This window comes from Cynocephalus volans, chromosome 1, assembly GCF_027409185.1.
Source record: "Cynocephalus volans isolate mCynVol1 chromosome 1, mCynVol1.pri, whole genome shotgun sequence".
NCBI lineage: Eukaryota > Metazoa > Chordata > Mammalia > Dermoptera > Cynocephalidae > Cynocephalus > Cynocephalus volans.
The window spans coordinates 30667129-30684432 of record NC_084460.1 but is presented as its reverse complement, the minus strand read 5'-3'; the positions used below and the strand labels follow the sequence as shown (position 1 = coordinate 30684432).

Below are 17304 nucleotides of genomic sequence, written 5' to 3'. Positions count from 1 at the left end.
CCATTCATTCATTTGTGGCTACATATATATTTGTTATATATTATAATGAAAATGAGATTGTACTATTCATAATGATGGTGACTTTTTTCCCACTTAAAGTGTCATAAACAGTTTTTGTCATTAAATAATCTTCCACAACATGATTTTTCATGACTGCATGTTGATGTGACATGATTTAGTTAACTAATCTATTGTTGGGCATTTACGTCTTCTTTTTCACTAATATAAATAAAATGCTTTGACATCCTCGTGTGTAATTAGAACTCTGTAAAAAGATTTGTTTCCTTAGGCACCTAGAAATGGAATTGCTGGGTCAGAAGATTACACGAGGGTTTCTCAACCTCAACATTATTGACATTTTGGACCAGATAAACTCTTCATTGTGGGGAGCTGTCTTATGTATTATACAGGATGTTTAGTGGCATCCTTGATTTCTACCCAAAAGATGCCAGTAGCTTCTTCCCCCACAAGTTGTGACAATCAAAAATGTCTCCAGACATTGATAAATGTCCCCTAAGAAGCAAAATTGCCCCCTCTTGAGAGCCATTGGGTTACACAATTTACACTCCATCAGTAATGTATGAAAATGTTTTTGTCCCTGTATCCTCAAGAACACTGAATATTACCGATTGTAAAGCTTTGCATACTAAAAAAAGGGGGGGTTGAGGGAGGGCAGTCAATTTACCTAGCAGTATATTGTGAATATATTCCCATAATGTGTCTTGTAATATGCCATTATCTGACTGTACCAGGTTCATAGTAAATGCTAACATTTGTTAGTAATTTCTTAGATTTTAGATACTATTTTGAGTTAGTAGCAATTTTCAAACATCTTATATTAAACACCTTTTTCATGATTCTAAAAAATTACAAAATACAAAATCTTTTAATTTTTGAAGAGGAATATTACACGTTGAGTATTCCTTATCTGAAATTCTTGGGACCTAAAGTGTTTTATGTTTCAGATTTTTTCAGATTTTGAAATATTTGCATTAGGCTTACCATTTACACATCCCGAATTTGAAATCTAAAATGCTCCAGTGAGCATTTCCTTTAAGCATCATGTCAGTGCTCAAAAAGTTTTGGATTTTAGAGCGTGTCAAGTTTCAAATTATTGGATTTGAGATGCTCAACCTATATTGTCTTAGGAAAATGGAGGAGGAAGTTTGAGGAATTTTCTTCCCTAACGTCTTTTGTTTTCCAGCAATTTCACCAGCATTATGCTTTAATATTTTACTTTACTAACATAACAAGCTAGACTCACTTAGAAATTCTCAGTAATATAGAATGTAATAGTACTCATTGTCCTGGGGTGGAATATTTTCTCTCCAGAATGACTATGTAGTTCTTAACATCCTACCTTACGGATGAAATTCTATCTGAAGAGCCCCTTTTTGCACACCTGATCCCCTCACCTCCTTGGAAACTTTGTGTTTCCCTTTGTCAGCAGTGAGCCCAAAGAAATAGTTGAAAAATCCAAAACCCCAAGTCGAAGAAACTCCCGAACTGAAGAGCCAACTCTGGCATCTGAAAATGTGGAAAACGGACATCGTAAACGATCCTCTCGACCTGCTTCAGCCTCCAGCTCTACTAAAGGTTAGCAATGGGATGTGGGTGCTATTTGTGGGTCCGTAGAGGAACAGAGTTCTTATCACAGCAGCAGAAAACTTTGTCCTTCATCTTTGCTTCTATTCCTTAAATTAGTCACTTTAATTTCTCCTACTTGTATGGTTGTTCCTTTGTTAGTTCATTTAACTGTGTTTTCTGTGTGTGTACACAAGAGCAACAAGCACTGCTGGAGAAAAGAACATAACAGGACAGATTATTTGATTTTAAATTCATGATCGCCTGCTTCAGATAGGTCTTGAATATGGTCCAGCCGTCTTTCTCTGGTCAACTCTCCTACTCTCTACTCTTTTTAAACTTCTGGCCCCTACTTCCTTCCCTCTTTCTCGTTAGAGACCCTCACCTCTTCACAAAGAAAATAGAACTCCTTCAACTTCCCACTACCAAGACATAAATCTACCAGTATCTTCTTTTGCTCCTATGATAATAGAGCAGCTGTCACTCCTCAAGTCTAAGGCCAGTTCCTCCACTTATGCCTTTGATCCCATCTTTCCTGATCTTCTCAAGAATCTTACATTACCAATTTTCTCTTCTCTGTTAACTGCTATCTCCTTTTTGAAATAACTCTTCCCTTGGCTTCTGTGACCCATAACTCTCAGTCATTTTCTGTTACCCCTCTCAGTCTCCTTCTCAGTCTCTGTACCTAGCCAGTTGATGTTGGCCTTCCTCAAACTTCACTCCTGGGGCCGACCCCGTGGTGCACTCGGGAGAGTGCAGCGCTGAGAGCACAGCAGCGCTCCCGCCGCGGGTTCGGATCCTATATAAGGATGGCCAGTGCGCTCACTGACTGAGCGCGGTACGGCCGGTCACAAAAAGACAAAAAAGAAAAAAAAAAAACTTCACTCCTGAGTTGCTTTTTCTCTTCAACTTATATTTTCTCCAGAATCGATCTCATTCATGCCCCACTTCTTTAGTTATAACTTCTCTTAGATGACTTATAAGTTTTTATTTCTAGTACAGACCCCTAGAGATCTTAGACAATGGTATGCACATCCATAACATAACCTCATACTCAACTTGTCTGAAACCAAACATGATTTTCACCCCCAGCTGTTGTTGACCAGTACCCCAAGGGGAAACGGTGGGAAATGAAGAAAGACACGATTTATTTTATGGGATCAGGAAGACCTTGCAGACTGCTGACCTGTAAGGCATCTTAGTTTGTTTTAGGTTCCTTTTTATAAGCCAGTGAAAATAACAAATCGTATTGATTAAATCAATTATATCTGCCACCAAGCTATTTATAGAACAAAACATTTTCAGCCACCAGGGCGCTTGAAGATTCATAGCTAACTACTTAACAAAATAAGAACATATGTTTCTCATTTACAAAGCTTCCAGGGTCCTGGGTTCAATCGAAGGTCAGACCTCAAAGGGAGGGAGAAGGGGGAAGTAAGCAAAAGGGATGCCAGCCTTGCTGGCTTCCCTAGAATACCAAGGACTTTGTCAACTTGCTTATTCAGTATCCCACATTTCCCCCTTCTATATTTTGGATGATGACGACCCCAGGACCTCACATCTGAAGCTGTAATAGGTGGGTAATGGTACAGAGTCGCCATAATTGTTGGTTGCTACAATGGAGGCAGACTGAAAAGCACAAAAAGGCAAATGCAGAAGCAATTTAAACACTATTAACAAATACAGTAGCTACTGTACAATGTACAAGGCATGCAACTGAGACAGTTTCATTGGTTACAGGAGATATTATAACCATTACCATGGGGTGTTATTTCAAAATTTCCCACAAGTAGCACATTGGAAGGAGCTACACAGGAGCATAAACCATAGGAAATCACAAGACTTTGAACTTGGTCTATGATAAATACAGTAACAACACTCAATGAAGCAAGCAATCTTCACAAATCTGGATGGGCTATACCCTGAATTGTATACCATATACTAGTCACCCAACCCCCAGGCACCACCCAGTCAGACGGCAACAGGAATTCTAGGTGACGATGAGACCAGTTCCATAACGCCTTCTCATTATCTGAAGAAAACCCAACACGGTGGTGCAATTACGGGAATGGGATAACAACATTCTAGCCAGTGGGGGTATTTGATAAAAGGCTGTCCGTGTTGATCTGCACAGGAAGACAGCCCCGGGGGGGGGGGGGGGGGCTCCTTGAGCACCAGTTTTTATTTTTTTATCCCATCCAATCCATACATCATTACAGTCTGCATATGAACTCCTGGATGGTGTTGGAGTCCTTCTGAAGGCATTTCTATCCCATGTGCTAATTTTCCTTGGATGTGGGTATGAAAACAACCAAACCTAGGCTTAGTGGTGAAACAAAAGGGTAAAGCAGAAGAATGAGCAGAGTAATTAACAGATCTATTGACTTCAGGAACTATAGATCATCGTTCACATATCTTTATTTATTTAATTAAAAGAAAAAGCAAAAGTTATAAATCAAGGTTTTACAGTTAAAATAAAGCGTTTTGTTATAGGATGAGTTTATAATTGAAAAAGCCTCTAGCAAAGACATTTATAATCCTGCTTGATTAGTAATCTACACACAAGTTAACAACAAGGCATGTGTAGGGCTTCGAGAGAAACTCAGCAGTTTGGGGGTTTTTTTGGGTTTTTTTATAGCTTTTAGCTTTTAAAATTAAATAAGTATCAAACATATCACAAATGTGTTGGCCCAAAGGCAAATTTAGGCAGACGGTTTAAATTAAATTTTTAAAACATATTTATCGTATCAAGAATTTTGGAAAATTAAAGTCATGTGAACTTAAAAAGTATACTTATTTAATAAGCATGCATTCATTATAAGCCAATTTGGTACCATGCAAACACACATAGACATGAACATATAGACATAACACACTTATGCACACACATATGTAGACATAAACAGATAAGGAACTCACTAGTATAAAAGGACAGTTAGATTTAAATTGTTTTCTTTTATTGAAAGATGTCAGTTTATCTGTGAGGCCTCACCTTGTTTTAGAGAAAATAAGGTAACAAAACATTGATTTTAGTTTAGTTTTTTGTTTTTTAAATGAGTTACTGAGCTTAAGGTTGAGCCAGAGAGCAGAGATAAGGCTATAGAGCTTTGGTGTTTCAAGTGAAAAGCAGCAGACCCAAAAAGAAGGTCTGGTTGGCGCCAAGACTGCATCTCATAAAGCCTCAGAGTCCTTGGCAAAGAAGAGAAGTATATGCAGTTAAGAAAAGAATTAAATTCTTTTATTTTAGTTTGTCCAATTAAAAGTTCTTTCAGGGCCGACCCCATGGCGCACTCGGGGGGAGTGCGGCGCTGGGAGGCAGTGGTGCTCCCGCCGCGGGTTCGGATCCTATATAAGGATGGCTGGTGCGCTCACTGGCTGAGCGCGGTGCAGGCGACCCCAAGCTAAGGGTTGTGATCCTCTTACCGGTCACACAAAAAGACAAAAAAAAAAAAAGTTTTCAGTCACTGACAAAGATTAAGTTTTATCCTTTTTTGGTGACACAAACATGTCCTTGCTTTTTGTTAAGGTTTAGAGTAGGTCTCAGAGCGACTTGACATAGATTCCAGACTGTCAGGTGGGAAACCCTGATGAGACTTATTGCATAATTAATCAACAACCAATTAGCTTTCACACTTCTGCCAGGGGTTCCTTCCTTGGAATACCAAGGACTTTGTTATTTAATAACCATTAACAGTTTTACAAGTTACCATCTGGTTACTTTACAGCCGGCTGCTTTAAGGAAGCAGTGAAGTTGTAATGTATGTTGAGATAAGGAAGTTCCTGTATTTTAAAAGTGAAAGAAAAAACAAAACTTATGGGCTGTTTGAATATCCTGAGAAACTAAGATCAAATATTGACTGTCTGAATATAAGTTAAAGGGACTGTCCTGTAATAAGAAAAGCATAAATAACAGCGTGAAGTTCAACACACTGTGCAGAGGCGGCTTGAACATATCTAGAAAAAAGTTGGTCATCAATAATTACTGCTGCTAGTCCAGTGCTGGAGCTGTGGATAAACATGAGGGAAGCGTTAGATAAAGGAATTGAAGAAGTATTCTTAGGAAAGATGATGGCAGTATGCTGAAAAAATTGTAACAGTTTATTCTGAGGGTAATGGACAGAGATTTGACCAGCAAACTCTGCAAAGGCTTCTTGCCAAGCAGCGACAGAGCTCATTAACCATTGATGCTGCTCTTTGATAATCAAAACTGTAAGAAATAGATAATAAGGAGTTAAAGTACGAGTCTGATGAGATGGTAAAAAAAAAAAAAGCCACTCCAGTGGGCCGTGTTCCCACCATATTAAAGCAATGGGCATAATAGGTGTGGGAAATAGGATAAGAAATATGGGTAAAGATGGGTTTACATGAAAAACCTGTGCTTTGTGAATGGCTTGTTCCACTTTCTGCAACGCATGGATTGCTGCAGGAGTTAAATTTCTGGGAGAATTAGGTGATGAGTCACCCTTTAAGATGTGAAATAAAGGTTGAAGATCCACAGTTGTGAGTTGGAGGGAAAGATGAAGCCAGTTAATGTCTCCCAGTAATTTTTGGAAATCATTAAGTGTCTTCAAAGAATCAAGCCTGATTTGAATTTTTTGTGGGCGGATGGTCTTATTTTCTATGATATGACCCAAATAGGAAAAGGGGTGTTGCGTTTGAATTTTTTCTGGAGATAGAACCAAACTATAAATAGCTAATACCTTAGAAAGGGAAACAAATATTGAAAATAAATGCTATTGATTTTCATGGGCAATGGGAACATCATCCGTATAATGGATGATATATGCCTGAGGACATTGGCGTTGTAAAGGCTCAAGAACATCAGAAATATATTTTTGACATAATGTAGGACTATTAGCCATATCTTGTGGCAATACCTTCCATTGATATCTTTTCGTGGGGGCCTGAAAATTAAAAGAGGGTATGCTAAAAGCAAACCGTTCACAATCTGAAGGAGACAAGGGGATGGAAAAGAAACAGCCATACAGGTCCAGGACTATTAAATAAAATGAAGCCAGGATGGCTATAGGAGACAGAAGGCCAGGCTGTAAAATGCCCATGGGTTTCATAATCACATTTATAGCTCGGAAGTCTTGCAAAAGTCTCCACGAGCCAGATTTTTTCTTAATGACAAAAATAGGTGTACTCCAAGGACTATTAGAGGGCTCAGTATGGCCCTTTTGAAGTTGATCTTGAACCAAATTTTGACAAGCAAGCAATTCCTCCTAAGGGGCCACTGATCCCCCCATACAGGTGTATCTAAGATCCAAGAAATTGAATCAGCGGTAGCAGGAGATATCAGGGCCCCCATTATAAAGGGGTAGAGGAATGGTGCAGAATTTCACTGGGACTCAATATTAAAGCTCCCATTTACTGCAAGACATCACATCTTCAACAAATTAATAGGTATGGAAGAAAGCAGAAGAAGGACGAAAAGTCCCAGAATGGCTTCATTGTCAGTCCAAGTGAGGAAAGAGTTACTCTGCCAAAGTGTACTTGATTAACTGATCCCTTGGAGCTCAGTCATGGCTGGCTGCAAAGGTGAAGAAGCAGGCCAATATGTTTGGGGCATGACAGAAATCTCAGCTCCCGTATCTAATAACCCCTTAAAGAATTTTCCCTGAATTGGTAACACTAATTCTGGATGTCCCTTTCCTATTTGTTGTGCCCAATAGGCTTTATCAGATGATCCAAATCCCTGCTTTCCCTGTGAGGTATTTTGAAGAACTTTACCTGTAATTAAGAGGGACCAATACCAGTTGAGCTATTTTCATGTCAGGAGAGACAGTGATGATTCCTTGCCCTGCAGCGGCCATAACTCGTATCTCTCCAGTATAATCAGAGTCAGTGACTCCAGGAAACACCTAAAGACCTGTTTAAAGTAAGGCTGCTCCGTCCCAAGATAATCCCTACACTGCCTGAAGATAAAGGGTCAAATATACCGGTAGGGATAACTTGTGGCCCCATAGTAGGAGTTAACACAAATCAAGCTGTGAGGCTGAGATCCAATCCTCCACTTCCTCTGGTTGCTCGAGAGAGATCGGTGGTGGTTTTTCAGAAGCCGACTCCAGAATTTAGGGAGGATAGATGGACATGGCCGCCATTGATTGATGGAGCCGGGCCAGACCCTGTTTCCCGTTTCCCCACTGGGGAAGAGGCCAACCCTCTACTGTGGTTTTGGAATGGCATTCATTAACCCAGTGGTGTCCCCTCTGACATCTTGGGCAGATACCTGGAGCAGGTGTAGAAGGGAAGTTATCAGGAGTGGAAGCTTGATTAGGACATTGCTTTGCAAAATGACCTCCTTTTCTGCATTTTTTTTTTTTTTTTTTAAATGAGCGGTAAGGGGATCTTAACCCTTGACTTGGTGTTGTCAGCACCACGCTCACCCAGTGAGCAACCTGCCATCCCTATATGGGATCCAAACCCGTGGCCTTGGTGTTGTCAGCACCACACTCTCCCGAGTGAGCCATGGGCCGGCCTCTTTTCTGCATTTAAAACATGTTTTGGATCTATACCTTTGATCTTTTTCCTTGCTCTCTAAAATACTGAGAGAACATTATATTTTGCAAAGCAGTGGTAAAAGCTACCCCCTGCATATATGAGGTCTCAGTATCCACACAGAGACGGATGTAGTCAGAAAATGTCCCCTTACGATCAGGGCGAATAGCAAGCAGTCTGGCAAGCCGAATTGGCATTTTCATAAGCCAGCTGCTTGGTCAGCAGCATTCCAGCCTCCCCATCTACTGCTAGGCATCCCATGGCCTACAGCAAATGGGACAAGAAGTCCTGGTATGGCTCATCGGGACCCTGACGGATCTTACTAAGTTCTTCTGTTTTAATACCGGCCGTGGGAAGCCTCCTCCAAGCTTGCTGGGCAGTGGTATTAATCTGTTGTTAAACATCAGCGGAGAATCCTAACTGTTGCACCACCATGGAGAAGTCACCCTCACCAGCTAACATATCAAAAGTGACTTCAAGTCCTTCTCTGTGATATTGCTCAGATTGTTCCTGAGTATGTTCAGAAAATTCTGATTTCCACAAAAGGTATCTGCCTCCACTAAGACAGGCTTTTGCTATATTTTTTCTAATCTACTGGGGGGAGAGCTTGGACCACCATTGTCTCAAGTAAACTCAAAGTAAAAGGAGCCATGGTTCCATATTGTGCAACCGCGGTTTTTAGCTCCTTCAGAGTTTTAAAAGGGAGCGGTTGATACTCCCATACCACTCGTCCCTCAGCATTTAAAGACTCAGTAACAGGATAACATCTATATCCCTGCAAGCCGAAATCTTCCCCTCTCCCCCTTGCCATTAGGAGAGCTTTCTGTAAAGGAGACATTTGAGGGGCATGGTGTAGGATAGGGTATGTCTGAGGCGCTACGGGGCCATGGGAAGACAGAGAGGACGCCTTTAAAGACCATTTATGACTTTGACAGCAGGACTTCATCAGATGGTCAAAAGCCAACAAAAGTTCAGGGGACTCAAGGGCCAAAGATGGGGGTGAAGGCAATGGCTCAGCAGAGAGTGATTCTACTTCACTATCTATTTCCTCTTTATCCTCTATCTATTCAGTACATTCCCCAATCAAAGGTTTTTCAATAACATCAGTGGGGGAAGAAAGTATATCAGGAACTTCAATAGGTTTAGAGACAGTTGAGATCACAGGGGCTTTAGAAGCCTCATGGCCAGGAGGTAAACAGTCTCAGGTGGCCCAAATTCGTCCACTTTTTTCCATCTTTGCTGCTACCCATTAGCTGAAAACACTTCAATGATTTATCATTGTAATTAGGATTAAAGTCTAAAAGCCTCAGCATGACCCATAAGGTCCTATGTGGTCTGGCCCCTGTCATCCTCTCCCAGCCTTATCTCACTTCCCTCAGCAGCGTGGATGTGCCATCCTCATCTCTCTCCTCACAAGGCATGTGCATATATTGTGGCTATTGCAGGCGGTGCTCTTCCCACTTCCCACCTCTCTTCTCTTGTTTAACTTCCCTCTCTTCCCACTTATCTTAGCTCAATTGTCACTGCTATGAGGAATCATAGAACCAATTTCTTCTCCTTCATAACACCACAGCTGTAACTTTATGCCTATTTGTGTGATAGGTAGTTAATAAGTATACTCTGTGAGGGCAAGAGATCATGTTTGTTTTTGCTCACCACTGTATCCCTGGTGCCTAGCATGGTACTTAATACAGGGAGGTATTAGTAATTTTTAAATGAATAACCATCTATCTAATATGTATTAAGTACTTACTACATACCAAACCCTGGGGATATAATATGAGTCTCTGTATTTACCACCTTGAAAGACAAACTCTAATACAGTGTGTTAAATGCTGTGATAGCAAAATTAGGTGATACTCTAAGAGCATATAGACTGGATGCCTAGCTCCCCTGCCAGGTCACAGAAGGCTTCCTGGAGAAAATGATTAAACTGAGACCTAAAGAATGAGGAGGCCTTAACCAGGTTACGGGGGTTGGATGGAGTATTCTAGACAAAAGGTATAGCATGTGCAAAGGCCCAGATCCGAGAGAGGGTATGATACCTCATCCTCTCCAGAAATGCACTGAGCTTGAGTAGCTCAGCTTGGGCAAGAGCTGAGATCCTGGCTGATTACTTGATATCAGCAGGACTGCTGAGAAAGTCAAGTACCATTGGGATGCCAGCCCGAAGACCAGGGCAGATTCTCGTGTACTAACACTGGACTCCAAACACTGACCTGAGGACTCAGCTATTGTTGGCAGGTCATGTTTTTAGGCAGGAATGTCATGATGCCTCACAAGAGCCCCTGGGAGTAGGCCACAGGTCTACAGATTATACACAGGTAAAACAAGAGTTGTAGAAAGTACCGCCACCTTACCTTAGCCTGCTAAATAGTGAGGGGAAAAGTTGGTGGGTGGGGCCTTCTTTCCTTTCCAGGCATACTGTTTACTGTACACCATAGGCAAGGTCCTCTTAGGTGCCCTCACTGTAGGTGCAGAAGTGAAGCCAACAACTTTCTTTCTCCTCCTTGGGAATCATCTCCTAGGCAGAAATTTGTTTGGAAGGAAGCACGCCTTTCAGTATATTGAAGTACTAAATTTAGAGAATGAATGAGAAGGTGCCTGGAGTTCCATAGGAAAACCTGCTTCCCCTCAGTTTGGCATGTTCTTGTAGCCTCTCACTTTCCCAAAGGATGAAGGTCTTCTAAGCTCTAGAATATGGTGTGTAATTACCATTAAAGCAGCAAAAGGTATCGGCTTTTAGAGATGTCACACACCAGAGTTTTGAAACCTCAGCTTGAACCCAGAGCCTCAAGGTACTAAAATTATTGTTTATAGTGCACCAGAGCAGCTGGGACAGTTAAGAAGAGCTGCTTAAGTTAGAGCCTCCCTGCAGAGAACTGCCAGACAAGAAGAGATGGAAAGCTGGAACTGTTTTAGAGGGGGGTGAGGGACAGGGGAATAAGCCTATACACTTAAACTGGACATTGTCCCAAAGTGGTGGTAGTCCTGTTGCAATGCCTGTCCACATCTGTATTAGTCAGGGTTCTCCAGAGAGACAGAATCAATAGGATATGTTATAATTACATGAGAGGGATTTATTAGGGGAATTAGCTCACGTGACTATGAAGAAAAGTCCCACGATAGATAGTCTATAAACTGGATGCCGGTAGCGTGGCTCAGTCCAAGTCCAAAGGCCTCAAAACCAGGGAAGCTGATGGTGTTCTTGGTGTAAGTTCTGGAACCCAAAAGCTGATGAGTCTCGAGCTCTGATGTCCACAGGCAGGAGAGAAGAGTGTATCCCAGCTCCAATGGACAGAGAGAGCTTTACCTCTTTCCTACGTCTTTTGTTCTCTCTGGACCCCCAGCAGATTGGATGGTTCCCACCCACATTGAGGGTGGGTCTTTCCCACGCAGTCCACTCAGACTCTCATACTAATCTCTGCTGGAAACATCCTCACGGACACACCTAAAAAGATAGCTTTACCAGGTTTCTCAGCATTCCTTCATCTAACTAAGTTGACACATAGATTAACCTTCACAGCATCCATGTTTTCAGGCTTACCAACTGGCTTGGAAGAGGCCATAATGACTCTCAAGCCTTGTGATCTTGTATGGAGCAGTGTTGTGTAAGCATCTCCTTAGAGGATGGCAGAGCTCTGGCCAGCCCTAGGAATGACAGTCATGTATAGATCTTCACATCAGCCTCAAACCCTCAGGCTATCATTCTCTAGCTGTACAAGGGTAGGTTACCTTTTAAATCAGAAATGAGTACTATAGCTCTTGGTTTTTAAGTGTTAGAGCTCTTGATTCCAAATTAATAAATGTGCATATTATTTGGCCTGCTATGTTATATCCAAAAATGTGAACTGAGTCATAAAATAACTTACTGTGATTGTATTTTAACCCATACCCACAAAAGTGATCACAGAATATCAAGTTGGTTTCTAAAATTTATGCATCTCAAACTTGGAGACATATGGAGTATTGGAGACATATGGAGTATTAAACATGAAGTATCTTCCACAGAATCAGTACTTTTTTTTTTTTTTTTTTTTTAAAGATAACCAGTAAGGGGATCTTAACCCTTGACTTGGTGTTATCAGCACCACACTCTCCCGAGTGAGCCACGGGCCGACCCCAGAATCAGTACTTTTTAAAGTTTTGAAGGGAAAATGGATTTTTCCTTTTTTGCATTTATAAGATTTTGGTTATATATGCAGAAACATTCTGTGTTTTTCATGAAAATCTTTAAAGCTGATAAATATTATGAGCAGTTTAAAACGAGAAGCCTTAGTACTTTTGAATTGTCAGAGAACCAGTGACATTAATCATACTCCTACTGTGAGAGCAAAGTTTGCTTTCATCATGCTGGCCAATTGGAGCGGGTGGGATGGATGATTTCTGGGCAAGTCCAGGGAGGCCCACATAGTTGTTTGGTCACTTTCTTTTTTTTTTTTTTAAAGATGACCAGTAAGGGGATCGTAACCCTTGACTTGATGTTGTCAGCACCAGACTCTCCCAAGTGAGCCAACCAGCCATCCCTATATAGGGATCCGAACCTGTGGCCTTGGTGTTATCAGCACCACACTCTCCCAAGTGAGCCACGGGCCAGCCCTGTTTGGTCACTTTCTGATCTGTTGTTTTGGTTTTTGGTTGTTTGGGTTTTCTTCCCCATTTTTAATTACAAACACAAAAATTGGCACCCACAAATCAGTGAACTTCTTTTTAAAATTGCATTTGATCGGGTGTGTTATTTACAAACATTCAAATGAGTAGTTCTTCATGACATGTTGAATTCACTGTTAACACAGAAATGATTTTTCTAGTTTCCTTTGCCATTCTTTATTTACTCTTCTATTTATAGTAGTTTTATGTTATATTTCAACTGTGAAAAAGGAGCAGTAGTTAAAAACATGATGTTCAAAGCATAAGTTTGAAAACAGGGAAAATATATTAATGAGGGAAGTTCAGAGCAGCCTATAATCATCAGCAGCTGTGGGTGTCCCTGAGGCACCCATAGGTGCCTCTAACAGCAAAGTAGGTGACAGCCCTACCCTACACACAGCTAGTGAGTTGAGAGGCAACAATCTAAAAAAAACCCAGGGTATACAGATATAGTTAATTAAAACAGAAATGGAAATGCACATGAGCATAATTAGATACATCTTCTGGGAGAATAACTGCCTGAAACTGCACTCTTGTAGCATCATTTAGAAACCAGGCATGCAAATTTTGAAGGAAAATTTCCAGAATTTTTTATAATTCCATAAAAGTCGTGGCTAGAAGCAGTACAGTAAAAAGCACAATGAAGTAAGCAAGGTCAAGGTCAATTTCTAAAATTCCTTGGAAGGTAAAGCCCACATACTAGAGGATTGAATAAAGCCTTGTAGATTTGGCCTAATTTGCTTATGGTCAAAATGAGGCAACCAGGCTGGAAAAAAAATACCTTTATGAAATTACAAATGTTCCCTAATGACATGTGAGGGTACTTCAAAAGGTCATGGAAAGATTCATATTATCTTTCAATTCTATTTTTCCATGAAATTTTTGAAATACCTTCCTATATGGACATATACATGAAAGATTGTTATTGACCCAGTTCTTTGCCAACCACGTAGTTGGTTCTAAACATGGATGTAAAAGTCCTGACTACACTACTAGTCTTTGAACTATTTGCATGTCTGTCTGTGAAGACACAATTTTGTAAAATTCTTGGTGGTTAAAAAGCTGAAGTTTTCAACAAAATATGTGTGTGTGTGTGTGTGTGTGTGTGTATTATTATTATTATTATTTTTTACAGTATCGTATTGATTGTGGAGGGTTGGGAGTGGGATTATTCCGTCAGATAGGCGAGGCAGCCTTCAGGAACAGTGTGCTGATCAAGGCTTGATGCATACCCTGGCTGTATCATTTGCCACTACATCATTTCCTTAGAATTCCTTACTTCAAAGTGGAGTGGTAAAAACAGTAACATTTTAGAGGCATTTTAGAGGGAGTATAAAACTGAACCACAAAAAAAAAGAACTTCATCTTTTCAGACAGATTTATCAAGATAGGGAAAGTGACTTGCTCTATGACCCAGGGAAGGTGATAGAGACTCCAAAATCAGTTTAAAATGTTTTATTGTGTTTTGGCAGCTGGCCAGTATGTTGATCTGAACCCTTAACTCTTTTACATCTACATATTTATGAAAGTCTGGGTTCTCAAAATGTTATGATCCAAAAGACGGAAGAAAAATTGCTTAGAACACTAAACCTAACATGCAGCTTCAGAAAATTCAGCATAGTTTCCAGAAATAGATAAATCTGATTCATCTTTTGTATTAATGTGTTAGATAGAAGCATTTTTTTTCTGTGATGAGAAGTAATTTTAAAACATTATTTTCATATTAAAACCAAAATATCTACTATGGAGCAGAATGAACAATAAGGCGACTTTTTAAAGGCAATGTGGGATTTTAAAGAAATATTTACATTTGGAGAGCTTCAAGCTATTCATTGTACTCTGCTATGGAAGAATTTTGTGTGGAAAAGTTTTTGAGAAACATTGTTTAAATCTGGGATAAGATTAACTTAATTGATTTAAAACACTGATAGTACACGTTCAAGGAGTTAAAACACAATCTATTCCCCTTTACAACACTGTTATTCTGTGTATAAATCACTCAGTTCCCACCTCTTCAGTGAAGCTCTCAGGCTCACCTGGGCTCAGAACAGGCTGTTGCTTGTTCTTCCAAGACTGTATATATCCACAGCCTTGAAATACCTGCTGGGCCACAGTAGACAAACTTGTTGACCAAGTTCCATGGTTATGTTGTTTAGAGACTTTGACTATAGCATGACAAAAAGAGGTCCTTACTGTAAAACAATGGCTTGGCTCCAAAAAGGATCCAAAGGCTGTTTTTTTTTTTTATTCTGGAACAGTCTACCTGCTTGTGGCATCACTCATTGATTTCTCACCAAAAGCACTGTCTGTCCACATTTCACTGGGTGATGGGAACTGGTGAAGAAGATTGTGGGGTTATTTGCCCAGGTAAAAAGGCTCTCCCTACCCTGCCACTTTTTCTAGCCAGGTGTGTATGTATCATCTCCCACCACCTATATCACATTTTCCCAGTTACCAGACCCTAGTATGCAGGGCCACTCCCTCTTCCCACATAAGTCATCAGACAAAGCCTGTGTCTCTCTCCACACCGAGTGCCCCTTAGACTGATTCAGAGTCTAGGAGGACTCCACTTAGGTTAGACCTGATTGTTGTGGAATGCCTAAAGGGCACTGCTGTAAAGAGTTGCCTCTGCTGAATATGTCCTTCCTTTCCCCCTACAGACATAACCAGCGTGGTGCAATCCAAGCGAAGAAAATCCAAGTAAACAAGCTGAACAGCGACTTGATACTTGTAAATGTGTGTGAATTTTACAAAGAACAATTTTGAGCTGTGACTTTTAAAAATCCATTTCTGTACAGTTAGTCATTTTAATAATGTGGCCCTTTTCCTAGTCCCTCCAACTTGTAAAGTGCAATGAAGAAAGCAGGGTTGTTGAGCCCTTTTGATGTTGCGAGATAAAGTTCAAGGTTTCTAAAATGTTGCCATGTATTGAGAAGAGCTAATGCCATTATAAATGTAATTAGTTTTCACATTTCCTAAGCAGCCTAGAGTACAGGATGAGAGCATTTTTAGATCTTTTAATGATGTATTGTGCTGTGAAAGTACTGTGTGTGAATAGCAGTAGTGGAGGCAAAAGCAATCTTCTCATTTGGAAATGTTGTAAATAATTTTATTATATAGTGTTTTGAATGTATTTGTTGTAGAAATGGACCAGTAAATAAAGAGAATCTAAGGGTTTGTACAATGTGAAATACTGAATGTGTTAAATAAATGTCATTGTCATAGAACATAAAGGTATATTATTGGTAAGGTATTATTGGATGAGCAAGCTCTTTCTTTGGACCAAAAATTTGTAGACATAGCCTTCTTTGTGAATTAGACTCCCATCTTGTCCCCATTGCACCTGAGATGCCCACCTGGCATGTTGAGGGAAATACACATATTTACTCACTCAACACATTCTTGGCTTTGAAGAAACTAGTCCTGTTCAACACTGTACCAGATACTTTGATATATGTTGGTCAAATTTCTTTTGGTTGCAAATAACAAAACCAACTTAGAGAGGATCAAAGGTCATCCAGATTTTCTAGGGACAGGAAGTGGTCAGCAACCCAGATGGAACTTTTTCTTTACCTTATACCTCCGTTTCTCTATGCACATGATGGATTGTTCCAAAACAATTGTGTTTACATCTCTTCCATTCAGGAGATAAGCCCAGACTGACCAGCACGATTATTTGTACCAGCATCAAGAATCTAGCCCAGTTTAGGTCAGGTTTCCACCTTCAGTCCAGTTCTGTGGTTAGATAGGGCAGATTCCAAATTAAAGGGATCATTTTGTGTTATATACTTCAGAGATATCCACTACATTCCACTCTTTGGCTCTCCTGTTCATCATCTGCATAAGATGTAAGACTGACTTCTCATCAACATGCCCAGGTTTTTCCCTGCCCTAGCTCAATTCTTACTTCAAAACATGTACAGTTTCCAAAGCCAGCTGATTCTGCTTCCAATCTATCCCCAACCTTCAGGGAACTCCAGTGCTTGGGACCCTGTACTTGTCTCAGCCCAGGCCTTAGCCTTCTGCTGTCTCCTAGGGCTGATTTATACTTCATCCCTTCCCCTCCAGTGGCTTCCAGCCCTTGCCGTAACCCAGTGCCTGAGACCAAAAGGATGAGTCGGTGATTCTCTGTCATGCTCTTATTCTCATCTCTGTTTCAACTGTCTTAATATTCATGTGTCTTGGGCCGGCCTGTGGCTCACTCGGGAGAGTGCGGTGCTGATAACACCAAGGCCCCGGGTTCGGATCCCATATATGGATGGCCAGTTCGCTCACTGGCTGAGTGTGGTGCTGACAACACCAAGTCAAGGGTTAAGATCCCCTTACCAGTCATCTTTTAAAAAAAAAAAAAATTCATGTGTCTTGTATTATAAGGATCCTCTAACAGTAGTTATTTATGAGTCAGACCCCACATTGTCTGGCTGTGTTCCTGGCAAACTTATCTACCCTCTTCCTCTCCCAGATGACACACCCACCAGAACCAAAGTGAGCTTAATAATAATACCCTGTGCCACCACTGTGCTTGAGATTACATCTCACACTTTAGCTCAACCCAGGCAGAGAGCATAA

General features: G+C 40.6%; 1 protein-coding gene across 4 annotated transcripts in view; it reads left to right on the top strand.

Moving 5' to 3' along the window:
- Positions 1-15919, top strand: part of NCOA6 (nuclear receptor coactivator 6) — a 101661-nt gene extending 85742 nt beyond the window's left edge. For all 4 annotated transcript variants that reach the window (XM_063094925.1, XM_063094931.1, XM_063094938.1 and 1 more), the window contains 2 exons: positions 1448-1596; positions 15396-15919. In XM_063094925.1, coding sequence (XP_062950995.1) covers positions 1448-1596; positions 15396-15439 — 193 coding nt within the window. In that variant the 3' untranslated portion in view covers positions 15440-15919. The remainder of the gene's footprint in view (positions 1-1447; positions 1597-15395) is intronic.
- The last annotated feature ends 1385 nt before the right edge of the window (positions 15920-17304 follow it).